Below are 15,104 nucleotides of genomic sequence, written 5' to 3' on the forward strand. Positions count from 1 at the left end.
AAGCTCAAGCAAATGGGGGTACAAGTGGCATTCTCTTCAATCTTGCCTGTCAAGGGAAGAGGAATGCGTCGGGAGAGGAAGATAATGGAGGTGAATCAGTTGCTGCGTTGTTGGTGCCGGCAGGAGAGATTTGGTTTCTGGGACCATGGGATAGGCTTTCTTGAAGAAGGCCTACTAGCACCTGATGGACTGCACTTATCCAAGTTGGGGAAGAAGATGTTCAGCATAGGGAGTGTAAGGAAGGAGACCGATCGGGGGCAGCCCAACCAGGGAGGCCAGCTCATAGGGAACCAAACGTAAAAGGATTCAGATGCCTTTATACTAACGCCCGAAGCATGGGCAATAAGAAGGAAGAGCTGGAACTTCTCATGCTGATGATCTAGTAGGCATCACAGAAACTTGGTGAAATGATTCTCATGACTGGAATGTAATGGTGGATGGATATGAATTGTTCAGAAGAGACAGAATAGAATGAAGAGGTGGAGGAGTGGCACTGTATGTGAGGAAAGGGCTTACCTATCAAGAAATTCTAGTGAAGTAGAGTATATCTCCAGTGGAAAGCATCTGGGTGAAAATAAATGAGGGGAAAACAAACAGTGTGGTGGTTGGTGTCTGCTACCGACCGCCTGACCAACGAGAGGATGTGGATGCTGAGCAGCTTGGGAAAATATCCAAGCGGCAGGACCTTGTAATCATGGGTGACTTCAATTTCCCAGATGTGTGCTAGGAAACAAACTCTCTGAAGCATCCTCAGTCATGCAACTTTCTGACCTGCCTGGCTGACAACTTCATCAATCAAATGGTAGATGAACCTACAAGAGGTTTAGCCATACTGGACTTAATACTTACCAACAGGCAAGAATTGGTGGATGGGGTGAAGGAGGTGGGGAGATGGGGGGGGCAGGGAAGCTTGTAGCCAGACGCGGATGTTGGATTTTTGTAGGGCAAACTTTAATAAACTCAGAGACATGATGAGTGTCATACCATGGACGAGAATGCTGGAAGGGAAGGGAGCATGTGAAGGGTGGGCGCTATTCAAACAGGAGCTATTGCATGCCGAATCCATGACTATCCCAGAAAGAAGAAAACACTGCAGGAGCCAAAAAGAAAGGCCAAAGCTAACAATGAGCTAAGATTGGCCAGGGAAGCCCATTGTAACAAGAAAAGATTTTTCAGTTATGTGAGGAACAAACGTAAAGGAGGCAATAGGCCCACTGTTGGGTGCGGATGGACAAACTAATGGAGGATGCAGAGAAAGTTGAAAGGCTCAGGGCCTATTTTACATCTCTTTTTCCCACAGGTCAAAGGGTTTAGGCACATCTAGGGGCTTTCTGCACAAGGACCAATTTTGCCAAATGTTTTCAGAATGCAGAAACACTATATTAAATAGTGGAATTTTGTCATTCCGCATACCTTTAAATTTAGTGGAATATAGAAGTACCAGCAGCGTTGTATTCATTCCCCACAGGTTTCTGGTCTCGCTGGAATCTCAATAAAGGAAGCGAGATTTTTTTGTGCTTATTCCCGCCCCTGGGCATCAATCAAATGGAACAGCCTGTTGTGTTCATGCTCCCGAAAAAACCCTTTCCCTTTAAGAACTCCTTTTTCAAAACACAAACACACCCGTTGCAACGAATATGTGTTCTATCATTGCTTCACACAGATCGGGGGCGAGAGCAGGGGGAGGGACATTCATTCTACCGCTACATTGAGAACGCACATGTCTTTCACTGATGTGTTGCAGCTTGTGCTCAGAAGTGTAGCAATTTTTTCAGGGAGAATCCACTTTTCCCGATTTCCCGAAAAGCGCTACAAGAAAGCGATTTTTGCATGAGTGTTGAAGATTGTGTGTGACGTCCTGCAGAACATTGAATTAGTAGCGTTTACCAAAGCTAAGACTTCTGCTACATTTAAGTCGTGCGGAATGACCCCTAGAGTAGGAAGGAGCCAAGAAACAGCGTCTGGGTTGCAGGTTGACATGGTCAGAGAGATTGTAGAGAGGCATTTAGCTGCATTGGATGAGTTCAAATTCCCTGGGCTGGATGAAATACACCCAAGAGTGCTTAAAGAATTTTCCGGAGAACTTGCAGAGCCCTTGTTCATCATCTTCGGGACCTATTTAAGGACTGGAGATGTCCTGGAGGTCTGGAAGGGAGCAAACGTTATTCCGATCTTCAAAAAAGGGGGGAAGGAAGACCCGGGAAACTACAGACCAGTGAGTCTGACCTCTGTTGTGGGGAAGATAATGGAGCAGATATTAAAGGGAGCGATCTGCAAACATCTGTAAGACAATTCGGTGATCCAAGAAAGTCAGCCTGGATTTGTCTCGAACAGGTCCTGTCAGACCAACCTGGTTTCCTTCTTTGACCAAGTAACAGGTTTGCTGGATTGCGGAAATTTGGATGTCGTTTACTTGGATTTTAGTAAAGTTTTGATAAGGTTCTTCATGATGTTCTGATGGATAAACTGAAGGACTGCAATCTGGATTTTCAGATAGTTAGGTGGATAGGGAATTGGTTAGAGAACCGCACGCAAAGAGTTGTTGTCAATGGTGTTTCGTCAGACTGGAGGGAGGTGTGTAGCGGGGTACCTCAGTGCTTGGTACTCGGTCCGGTACTTTTTAACATATTTATTAATGATCTAGATGAGGGGGTGGAGGGACTACTCGTCAAGTTTGCAGATGACACCAAATACTCCAGAAGACAGAGAGAGTTCAACGAGATCTGAACCCAATGGAAAAATGGGCAAATGAGAACAAGATGCAATTTAATAAAGATAAGGGTAAAGTTCTACATATGGGTCAGAAAAATGAAAAGCATGCCTACTGGATGGGGGATACGCTTCTAGGTAACACTGTGTGTGAACGAGACCTTGGGGTACTTGTGGATTGTAAGCTAACAAAGGCGACTACCATTTTGGGCTGTATCAAACTCACAGGATGTCAGTCCCATTGTATACGGTACTGGTCAGACCACACCCGGAGTTCTGTGTGCAGTTCTGGAGGCCTCACTTCAAGAAGGACGTGGATAAAATTGAGGAGGGTACAGAGGAGAGCAACGAGGATGATCTAGGGCCAAGGGACCAAGCCCTATGAAGATAGGTTGAGGGACTTGGGAATGTTTAGCCTGGAGAAAAGGAGGTTGAGAGGGGACATGATAGCCCTCTTTAAGTATTTGAAAGGATGTCACTTAGAGGAGGGCAGGATGCTGTTTCTGTTGGCTGCAGAGGAAACGATGCACAGTAATGGGTTTAAACTACAAGTACAATGATATAGGCTAGATATCAGGAAAAACTCTTCACAGTCAGAGTAGTTCAGCAGTGGAATAGGCTGCCTAAGGTGGTGAGCTCCCCTTCACTGGCAGTCTTCAAACAAAGGTTGAATACACACTTTTATTGTATGCTTTAGGAAGCTTTGGGCTGATCCTGTGTTTAGCAGGAGGTTGGATTAGATGGCCTGTGTGGCCCCTTCCAACTCTATGATTCTACTAGGAACAAAGCCCATTTTTTAAAATGGGCATGTGGAGGGCTGGGGGAAAGGCAGCTCCAGGCTGGGTCCAGAGTTTGCATTGGTGCAAAAGTTCTCCCCGGGCTCCGGAGAGGACGCCTTCCCCGGGGCCTGGGGAGCTTTTTCCCTCCCCCCCCCCACAACTTGGAAAAACACTCCCCAGGCCCTGGGGATGGCGGATCACCTTCCCCGGGGCCTGGGGAGCGTTCTTACAGGCGGCTGGACTTGCAAAAAGGCTCCCCAGGCCCCGGGGAGGGCGATCCACACCTTGCTGAGGCATGGATCGTGCTCCCTGGGGCCTGGGGAGCCGTTCTGGGGAAGAGGGCAGGGGCCAGCGGGCCTACCTTCGCTCTCGGCGGGCAGCTGAGTAATGATCGCCGTGGAGCGAAGGTTCGCTCTTGTGGGGGGTGGGGCGGGTTATGGCAACAGTGAGCAAGCAGTGGCTGTAGGAAATCCTCCCAATTGGTTGTTGGCCGGGTAAACAGCCAATCAACAGCCACGCGATTGGCAGTTTGGGGCTGGACTGACAAGCAGAGGGCCCAATCGGGAGGTGCTTCACGCCTCCTGATTGGACCCTCCACTTGTCAGTCCAGGAGAAGGGGGCAATCGGCACCCTTCCTCATCCCAGACAGGGCCCGCCCTCGGGGCCCTTACTGTTTTATTTCTTCCACTCTGTGAGGAGCGGTTAAAGATGATTCTATATAGGAAAATACAAGTATTACTATAAATTAAAAGCACTTATAGCCTTAAATCAGAATTAAGTCATGCAATTATATCAAACATAAACCAAATGCGACCATGACCAGATGCATTTTAGCCAAATGACCAGTGGTCAACCATACTAATTACACAATGGCTCCAGACATTTCAGTATTAATACAATTCTTGTTGTTAGGTGCAAAGTCGTGTCCGACCCATCATGACCCCATGGACAATGATCCTCCAGGCCTTCCTGTCCTCTACCATTTCCCAGAGTCCATTTAAGTTTGCACCTACTGCTTCAGTGACTCCATCCAGCCACCTCATTCTCTGTCGTCCCCTTCTTCTTTTGCCCTCAATCGCTCCCAGCATTAGGCTCTTTTCCAGGGAGTCCTTCCTTCTCATGAGGTGGCCAAAGTATTGGAGTTTCATCTTCAGGATCTGGCCTTCTAAGGAGCAGTCAGGGCTGATCTCCTCTAGGACTGACTATTAATATAATAGTTTCTAAAAATTGGACCCAGTTGAAATTGTTGAAATCAGTATTGGTATTCATGGTTAAGAGCAGTGGCTTCTAATCTGGTGAGTAAGGTTTGATTCCCCACTTCTCCTCCACATGCAGCCAGCTGGGTGACCTTGGGCTCATCATAGTCCTGATAGTGGTGTTCTCATAGAGCAGTCCTGTCAGAAGTCTCTCAGCTCCACCTACTCCATGGGGTGTCTGTTGTGGGGAGATGAAGGGAAGGCGATTGTAAGCCAATATGGTAGGAAGCAAGCCCATATTCTGTATTTATCTCTGAGAAAAATGGCTTGCTGATGGGTGATGCAGTGAAATTGCATGGGAAGTGCACTGTTTAATTTCAGTATCTCTTCAATGATTTTTGTAACTACACCAGTTTTACTTCCCACCATATTTCTTGCACCATCATTTATGATGCTTTTCAATTCATCCCAACTCAGACCAAGATTTTCTACTGATTTCTGCAGTTGCAGTAACTTTCAAACTCTGTTGTGCACACACCTCTTTTGTAATTCTGAGTTGGAATCTATTCCCCTGATAAAAATTAGTAGTTGAGCAGTATTTATAATGTCATCACTCTCATCTAATGCCAATGGGGGAAAAAAATCAAAACTGGGATGTATACACAGTCTAGGAACCATGGAGAAGTCAGGTGGGTTAGCAGAAGCAAAGTCCTCAAATGTTTTTCAGTCTTCCTCATGAAAATGATGTCTTTCTTAAAGAGAAAGGAAAAGGTCTTTGGCTTTCTTAATGGATATCACAGAGCATCTGAACACATTGAATCTAAGGTTGCATGGGAAAGAAAAGCTTGTTTGTGACATATATATTGAAAACTTTTGAAGCAAAACTGAACATTTTCATGAAGCAAGTTAGTGAAGGTAACTTCAAACTTCTCAGGCTACAATGGACTAAAATTTGAGAGTATGGGACTTTACAATTCAATGTTGAAAGACACTTCAAAATGCTGAACCTATTGCAGGTGTAATTTCAGAACAGATTCACTGATTGCCATAAGCTTGGAAAGGAAATAAGAATTTTTCAGAATCCATTTGCAAGTACAGTATTTGCTGGCGTATAAGACTACTTTTCCCCCCTGAAAAACATGCCTCCAAGTGGGGGGGTCGTCCTATACGCCGGGTGCACTTCAGTTGGGATAGACATAGCTGCCCATAGTGGCCTATAGTACTGTAATGTAATGTAACAAACTCTATATTTTGAGTGGAAATGTTGGGGGGTCGTCTTATACGCCCAGTCGTCTTATACGCCGGCAAATACGGTAACTTTTTTCAGATGGAACCCATTGATTTGCAAGTTAGTGATAATCTCAGAGACATTTACAAAGAAAAGTTTGTTTGTTCCATGTATTATTCTTATGTTATTATGTAAACCGCCCTGAGCCCCCGGGGAGGGCGATAGATAGATAGATAGATAGATAGATAGATAGATAGATAGATAGATAGATAGATAGATAGATAGATAGATAGATAGATAGATAGATAGATAGATAGATAGATAGATAGATAGATAGATAGATAGATAGATAGATAGATAGATAAAAACATTCTGTTAGATTTCTATTCTGGTCTACCTGATATAGTTATCAACTGAATTTTTTTTTGCTGCAGGCATGTTCACAGTCTTTGGCACCACATACATCTGTGAACAAATCTTTTCCAAGATGAAAATTGTGAAATTGAAGTGTAGGTTTATAGAAGAAAATTTACATGACATTTTAAGAGTGTCACAAACCTTGACTCGGCTAACAGAAAACAGCCACAAAAATCACACTGACTAGGTAAAACATGTTTAACTAAATAAAAGGATTCCACAGTAAAATATTGTTCCAAAACTGATTGCATTGAAGTTAACATTTCTTCATTTACCTTTTTTTACTTCTGATCTAAATAAGTAGGTTAATAATTTTGTTATATTTTGCTTTAAGATGTGGCCCTCTTTAGGCACTGGGCATGTTATTGCGGTCCCCATGTGCCAAAAGGTTGGGGAACCCCTCTTGTAGTGGAACCCAGGATCTGGGAGAACCAGGTGTGAATTTCCACTTGTGCCATGGCAGCTTGCTGGGTGACCTCGCGTCAGCCATTCTCTCTCAGCCTAACCTACCCCACAGGGGAAAGGAGTCATCGCATTCATTCATTCATTCATTCATTCATTCATTCATTCATTCATTCATTCATCCATATTTTTATACCACCCTTCGATACGGCCCTGGGAGGTTTGCATAAAATGTCATAGAACATCATAACAAATATAACAATCATAACGTATCAACTAGAACAATATTTCAACAGGAACGGTAACTTTGACAGAACTCTTGGGTTTTCATCTTCTTTCTCAAGAGGAGGCTTAAATGAAGTATATGAATAGGACAAAAATGAGACACCTAAACTGAGATCACAATGAAATAGCTGTGATTTGGGGCAGGAAACCACCAGGATTCAGTTACATATAAAATAGAAGTCTGCTAAATAACATTTATGTTTCCGTGAGCCACAGATCACTGCTTCTGGTGTATATTGGAAGGAAATTGTTTTGCAAGCTCTCATATGGAAAAATGCCAGAAGTGGAGGGGAGTTGGGGCAGATAGAAACTTGGTGTGCATTCTATCATTGTTATTTCAGGGACAGAGCTCCGTGTAAGGGACTGGAACATGTCAGGCTGCTACACATAATGGATGATGATAAGGGGGCTGAGGCAAGCAGCTAACTGCATTACAGATAGGTGCTTCCTCCTTGGTAACTCTTGGGGTCCTTTCACACACACTAAATAAGGCACTTTCAATGCAACTGGATTCTACTGTGTGAAATGGCAAAATCTACTTGCAAAACTGTAATAAATATATGAATAAATAAATGTGCAAGAGCACACTGTTTTTTTTTAAAGGTGCATAATCCCATCTAGTTTTTCCCTGTCCCATTCCCATTCCCTGACTGTCGGCTGCTTTCACACGAAAGATTTGCCACATTTCAGCCACCCAATTCTGATGTTTTTTTTTCCCAAAAAATGTTTCCACATAAATTGTCACATATAAACCTTTATCGGCCTTTATCATTCCTTACACACACAACCCTATTTCATTTCATTCCTATTAAAATGGGTGTTTATAACAGAACTGGGTGTTTATACGAACTGTTTCTTCAAACTGAAAGGGAAACTGCACAACTGCAGATGTCCTGTGAAGTGCCACTCAATTGCATTTTTCGTGCTTGTTGATGGTAAGAGCCAGTCCCTTGCAGCAACTGCATATAAATTAGCATAAAAGGAGAGCAGCAGCAGCACCTCAGCCTGACTTTGGAGTGAGGGGGGGGGGGGAGATTGTCTAAAGGTGCCTTTGCAAAAACATGGATAATTTACAAGAGGTTTTTTAAAAGTATCAAGTTATTCCAATGCAGAGCCATCCATACTCTTTAAACAAAAAACTTCCCCCTCAAACCCAGAGAAGGCAAATTATCTTGTGGGTCCCATTGGGTCATTGTGGGGGAGCTTCAGTGCTCCCCTTTCAAGGCCGTGCTGGAACTAGCACAATTCTGCAGAGCCTGCAAAATAGAGCTCTCCCGCCAAGCTCTTCGGTCGAGGTCAATGAAACACCATCGATTAGGCCCCCACCTAGAATTCCCTCCCCCTACCAGATACGCCCATCAGACACAACACAAGGCGACCCCTAGCCTGGCAACCCCGTCGAGCGTTAACAGCTATGCAGTTAACAGTTGAAGCATTTATACTTTTTATAATGTTAACACATGTTAAGTCCAGCTTCCTTGTACTGTACCAGTATTACAATGGGATTTGTTGTAACCCACCCTGAGCCACAAGGGAGGGTGCTTTAAAAATGTAATAAAACAAAATAAATAAAAATTAGGCTTTCAGCGATCCTGTGGACTGCAGCAGAAGGGGGAGGGGCAAGAAAGTCACACTCTGTGGGTTTAAATTCTATCCACAGAAATATCCTGGTGGATCGAAGCCAAGGTCCAGCTGCTGGGCTGTTGACTCTCCCATGGAAATACCGTTCACTGGAGATCACCAAAGCCTTAGCCTCATCAAGATGCAAAACATTTTTATGCAGGTCAGTGTCTTCCTGTTCCATTGCCTTCAAAATCCAATGTCTGGTGAGTATTGACTGAGAAAGGCGTGGACTTAACTAATGTGCGGCAACATGCTGATCTGTAAGACGGGTGAGTATCAAAAGCATGCCTGTTTTTGCCATTTAGCCTTTTGGCCATGTATCCCAATTCTTTTTATTGCTGGTTCTGTTCTCCGATTACCTTAGAAGTCTTAGGCGTGAAATATCATGGCAGAGGGTTAGTTGTGGGGGACTCTCTGCTTTGCTCGATCACTATGACAACACTATCTCTAGCAAGTCCTTGGAATATGGTTGTGTCTCCTGGGCTAGCAGAAGAACACCATCTCAGACTCTTCATGTCCAAAAGGTCTAAGGGGGAGGGGGAGCAAAGGGGGCTGGGGGTTACAACACAGCAGTATATTAAGACTTAATGTTAGACTTAACAAGGACTTTTGGGATGTAAGCATCATTGTACTTTACAATAAAGAAACCTTCCTACAGATGTTTTCTTACTGAAAGCAATTGGCTGAAACCTCACAATGGGTTCCTTCCTATGTTGAAGTTGCGGCATGTCTACAGCAAGACTATTTGTGATGTTTTCTTGGCATGCACTACTATGTTTGAAGCTTATAAGGATATTAGGGCCCATGTTTCCATTTCCCTGTACTAATCCCCGTGATCACCTGTCAAGGCGTGAAAGACCTCTATATTATTGTAGGTTTGCCATGATAATAGATGAAACAGAAACACAGAGAGGTCTGTACACACTTGTACATTCCCCTCTATACTTATTTATGCTTCCCCCTGAGTCTGTAACCACAAAACTGCAGAGCAGACACTTACTCTTCCTTATCTCTGTCACTTTTCAAGTGCTTCAAAATGCTGAGGCTCTTCTTAAAAAACTGTTGACTTTTGTCCTTTTTTGTAGCCTGCTCCTGTGCTAGAAATGGGACGAGGAAAAAAAGAAAGTACGGTGTTATTTGTTATTTGTTCTCTTGACCGAGTTGAGAAAAGCAGTTTCTCTTTTCTAATGACCTTATTCTAGCTGAGGCACCACAGACAACAAACACTGGATTCAAACCTGATTTGCACATGGAAGTGAAATATCTTGCAAGCAGGGTATGTTCCAGGAAGTACAAGCATATATTTAACTGCTTTTATACTGCAGAGCCCTGTTAATGATTCCTGAATCCCCTCTGCTGAAAACTCTGGGCTCATAATCCATCAGTTCCTTACATATGAAAAACTGGAGTCCTTTAACTGATAATGAGTAGTATTGGATTTCTCAAATCTCACCAATTGCTTAATTGCTCCTTAACTCTCCTTCCTACCCACCCAGAAGGATCACTGATCCTTTCCTTTGCATACAGCTTCTTCAACAAAACGCTGCTGTCTGTCAGGTATGCAGTCACTCATGTAAGCATCTTTGTGAGGCCATCTAGGGTTGCCAGCCTCAAGATAGGGCCTGGAGTCTTCCTGGAACTACAACTAGGATTGCCAACTCCAGGATGAGAAATACCTGGAAATTTTCTTTTTTTGGGGGGGGGGAGTGAAGTCTAAGGACAGCATGGTTTGGGGAGGAGAGGGGTCTTACCAGGATACAATTCCATAGCGTCCATCTTCTAAGGTAACCATTTAGAATCATAAAATCATAAAGTTGGAAGGGGCCATACAGGCCATCAAGTCCAACCCCCAGCTCAACGCAGGATCAGCCCTAAGCATCCTAAAGCATTTGCTCTAAAGCATTTGCTCCATGTGAACCAATTTCTTTTACTTGGAGAACAGCTGCAATACTGGGAGATCTCCAGCTATTACCTGGAGTTTGGCAACTCTAATTACAACTGACCCTAATTAAACTGGCTGGGGTGTCTACTGTGAGGCCCCACTCCCCTGCTGCCAATCAGCTGGACAGTGAGGGGGAGGGACTTACCCAGAAAAGAGAGAGGCCCACTTGATGTTGCAGCAATGTGTCTGTGTCACTTCTGATGTGGCCTGGAAGGGACATCCTCATGTGGGCAATACTCTGGTATTTGGGGGAAAAACCTCACTGGTAGAAGCAGGTTATACCATAGAATTTTGTCCAAATAGCAGACTGTACCCGCAAAGCATCAGAAGTGACATAGAAGCATCACTGCAGGGTTGGATTGGCCTCCCACCAGCTCCCAGTAAGTGCCCCCCCATTGCCCACCAGTTGCAAGATGGATCTGGTAACCCCATAACTGCTCTGCATACTATAGAGACCAGTTCTCCTGGAGAAAATGACATATGTGGAGAATGGACCTTATGCCATAACATTTCTTTGAAAGCCGAATTCCAGTCACAGGCTTTCTGCATCAGTATGACCTAATGTGCCCTGGAAGTATTATAACACTACTGCAGAATCTGCTGTCCCACGGCTTCGTTCTGTGGAAATGACATGTGATTTCAAGGCCAATGTTCTACTACAGACACAACATGTAGACATAGACAGTAACTAGCTGTCAAGAGTTTGTCAGAATGCCAGTCCAAGGTCCAAATGCCAGTTAGCAAATACATGGTGCCAAATCTGGGGGTAGGGGGGAGAGCTAAAAGAAAAATTTAGGCCAAAGGCAGAATAAATTCAAGATACAGGCTGAAAGTTCAGTGACTAATGGACATGTTGCTTCCAGAGAACCACTCCCTTGCTGGCAGCTTTTAACAACATACTCAGCACCTGCCAGCCATCTCAGCTCTGCTCCTGCAACCACTTATTATTCTCAATGCTACTAGGAACCCAGTGCTGCCCATCCAATCTGGCACTTCACCGTCTGTCCTGCAGCTCCCCTCTTATCTTCCTCCTATGTTGTTCCTGAGGCTCCAGTGACAAGAGAGGTGAAATGGCCAACAGATGACTCTCTGTTGCCAACAAGACCATTGGCAGGTTGTGGATTCATGTCAGGCTCCTCAGATACTGCCTTCTCCTGCAGTGTCCCTGGTTCTGGCTGTGGTTCTAGGTCAGGTCTGCTGGCTGACTCTTCCTCTGAGGAGTCCTCTTCATCACTTGACTGTGCTGGAGATGGCTGGTCCATGAAAGCCAAGTACCATATGGATAAGGCCAATGACACAAGACCCTCCTACCCAGAAGTGGCCAACCTCCAGGGGAGTGGCTAGAGATCTCCCACTATTTCAACTGATTTCCAGGTGACAGAGTTTTGTTCTCCTGGAGAAAATGGCCACTTTGGAAGGTGGACTCTATGACATTATACCTCATTGAAGATCCTCCCCAAACCCTACTTCCTCTGGCTCCACCTCCAAAACTCTAGTCCTCACGGGTATCTGTTGTAGGGAGAGGAAGGGTAGGTGGTTGTAAGCCACTTTGAGACTCCTCCGGGTACTAAAAAGCAGGGTACAAAAGATCATCTCTTCTTCTTATGGTATGAACAAAAGATTGAGGACAGTCAAGTGTAAATAATAATGTATAGCTTTCTTTCCTACAACTGGGATCCTTGAGTTACAAATTTACCATTTTTAGCCTCCTCTAAGCAGCTCTTCTACACAGTTCTACCCTGTTAGAGATCTCCCTCCAGCTCCTAAGCTGTGAACTTCTCTGCTATGAATTCCTAACTGCCATTCTCAACTGCCGTTATCCAAGTCCCTCTCTTTCAGCATTCCACCATCTCTCCCCAACTGCTCTTAGAGAGAGGTGAAACCTGGCCTGTTCATCAGACCCCCTAAGAGCTAGCCTCTTGCTAGCTAGAGACACAACCTCAATTGTTTATCTCTTTTTCCAATCAGATTAGAAATGCAAAAACTCCCATATATAAACCTCTAACAAATGTGGTCTAAAACAGCTTCCAATGGATTAGGGTTGTCTCTTAGGCATCAAAGACAATAAACTGCAGCCTTGAGTGTTCCATCAAGAGATGGGCTATACCAAGAGCTAGAGGTGTGTGTGTGTGTGGGGGGGGGTCACTTTGCAGAACTCAGAAGCACACAAATAGCACAGGACTGAAGACTTCCATTGGACACTGACATTGTTTCCAATGCAAAGGCAAACAGGAAATCTACTGTACTTCATTAATCACTTTGAAAAGTGGACTCTGACTCTGCTAAATGGTTTGTGATTTGGATTTGGCTTCCCTGCCAGCGGCATATTCCTCCAGGCTGCTGCTGGGTGTGGCCAGATAGGGCAGCACACTTGGCAGGTGCCAGGAAAGGTGCCTGTGGACGTCATAGCACACAGGGACACCATGTTGGGGAGCCTTGGCCGGTGAACTTAAGCTCTGACCTCTGTTCAGAATTGCATTGTAAAACATGGAACAGAAATAATTCAGGAATGGCACTAACCCCATCAGACAATAAGGCATTATTTTTTTTATCTCTGGAATGTGGGGAGTTTTGAAAATTCAGGACAAAAGAGCCCTCTCTACTCCATAACTGTATAGTCTCAGTTTACAGGGGGGAAGGCCAAAATAGGATTTAACCCTCTGATCAGTCAACCTAAAATTGATTTCTCGCCATGACTCAAATCAGGTACTTTGGATTCATATTAAACCTGAACAACACACAAAATGGACTCTGGCTTATTTAAGTAAAGTACCATCTGGTACTTGACATATGAAACAAGCCAAACTGACAGGAAACATCTGATCATTGCAAAATCTGTAACCGCTCCGCAGGAGTGGTATAAATAAAGCAGTAAGGGCCCTTGAGGAGGGCCCTGTCCGGGATGGGGAAGGGTGGCCATTGGCCCCTTCCCCCGGAGTGACAAGCGGGGTGCCAACCGGGGTGCCCGGAGTGACAACCAGGGTGCATAGCGTGGCTGGTGATTGGCCACTGGCCCCAGACCTGACTTCACGCCTCCCAACCTGCCCACTCCCTGCCATGTCCAGCGTTCTCCCCACCGCCACCATTCACCACTGGTGGTCAGCAGGGAGAAAGTCCTTCCCAGCTGGCCGGCCAGGGCAATCGCCGGCTCTCTGCCTGGCTGTCGGGGAACGGCTGCAACCGGGGGGGAGGGCTAGCGCCCAATGTATTGTGTTTACAGCGGGCTTAATTTTTAGTATACAATAAAAGGGTAACAATCTGTAATCCGCTCCTGCAGAGCGGATTAAATAAAAGAGTAAAGGCTGTTGGGGAGGAGTTAGGGCGGGCCCTGTCCAGGAAAAAAACTCTGAGGGCCCAATCAGAAGCCGCGAAGTGGCTCCTTATTGGGCCCTCCGAGTGTCCATCCATGGCCAAGCTGCCAATGGGGAGCCGTGCGATTGCCGGCTCAGCCCGGCCTCGCCTGACCAGCTGGGGACTTGCCTCGCAGATTGCCCTCGCAGCCCGCGAGCTCAGTCCTCTGGCCCTGCCACTCCATCTTCAGAAAGGAGCAGGGACGCCGCATCGCAGACACGGCGTCCCTGCTCCTTTCCCACCCCAGGGACCCTGGACATTGGGACAGAGCCTAAATCGCCACCCGCCTTATCCCGGAGCCATCTAGCGCCCATTTTATTTCAGTATAAAATGGCCTTTCTGTCTAGTAATATAGAATCATAGAGTTGGAAGGGGCCATACAGGCCATCTAGTCCAACCCCCTGCCCTAAACATCCTAAAGCATCCAAGAAAAGTGTGTATCCAACCTTTGCTTGAAGACTGCCAGTGAGGGGGAGCTCACCACCTCCTTAGGCAGCCTATTCCACTGCCGAACTACTCTAACTGTGAGAATTTTTTCCTGATATCTAGCCTATATCGTTGTACTTGTAGTTTAAACCCATTACTATGTGTCCTCTCCTCTGCAGCCAACAGAAACAGCATCCTGCCCTCCTCCAAGTGACAACCTTTCAAATACTTAAAGATGTCCCCTCTCAACCTCCATTTTTATTTCTCCAATGTTTTTGTGAACTACAACTTAACTCAAAAGGACTGATTAACTCTTTTAGCAAAGAATTTTCAGATGGCATAATTTGGATATTATGACACAGTTTACTAATTTTCCACTAATTTACCTTTTCTTTATATCTGTACTCTCATGATCCTTGTTCTATTTTGTCTGAGGAAGAGTGTATGCACTCGAAAGCTCATGCCTTGAATAAATTTTGTTGGTCTTAAAGGTACTACTGGACAATTTTTGTTGTGCTATTTCAGATCAACATGGCAAGCCACTTGAATCCTCCTCCTGCCCTGGCTTTCTACAATACTCGCTACATTTCCCATTCCAACATGGTTTTTGTGTATAACGTTGTCACAATGGATGCCATGCAGAATTGCAAATTTCTGAGAGCTACGTCTACACGTAGACCTCTGAGTTGCTGGGTGGAAAGTCGGGTTTTTATCTTGCTGTCAGTTATTGTGGGATTTTATATTGT

General features: G+C 45.0%; 1 protein-coding gene across 9 annotated transcripts in view; it reads right to left on the reverse strand.

Moving 5' to 3' along the window:
* The window catches only part of SEL1L2 (SEL1L2 adaptor subunit of SYVN1 ubiquitin ligase), a 74,313-nt gene that overhangs the window by 43,088 nt on the left and 16,121 nt on the right, over nt 1-15,104 (reverse strand). For 4 of the 9 annotated variants that reach the window (XM_077316344.1, XM_077316327.1, XM_077316336.1 and 1 more), the window contains one exon: nt 9,640-9,736. In XM_077316344.1, coding sequence (XP_077172459.1) covers nt 9,640-9,736 — 97 coding nt within the window. Of the gene's footprint in view, nt 1-9,639; nt 9,737-12,277; nt 12,391-15,104 lie in introns of those variants that run through there. The other 5 variants (XM_077316316.1, XM_077316377.1, XM_077316368.1 and 2 more) reach the window with 3 other exon arrangements.

The sequence above is a fragment of the Paroedura picta genome, chromosome 1 (genome assembly GCF_049243985.1).
Source record: "Paroedura picta isolate Pp20150507F chromosome 1, Ppicta_v3.0, whole genome shotgun sequence".
Lineage (NCBI taxonomy): Eukaryota > Metazoa > Chordata > Lepidosauria > Squamata > Gekkonidae > Paroedura > Paroedura picta.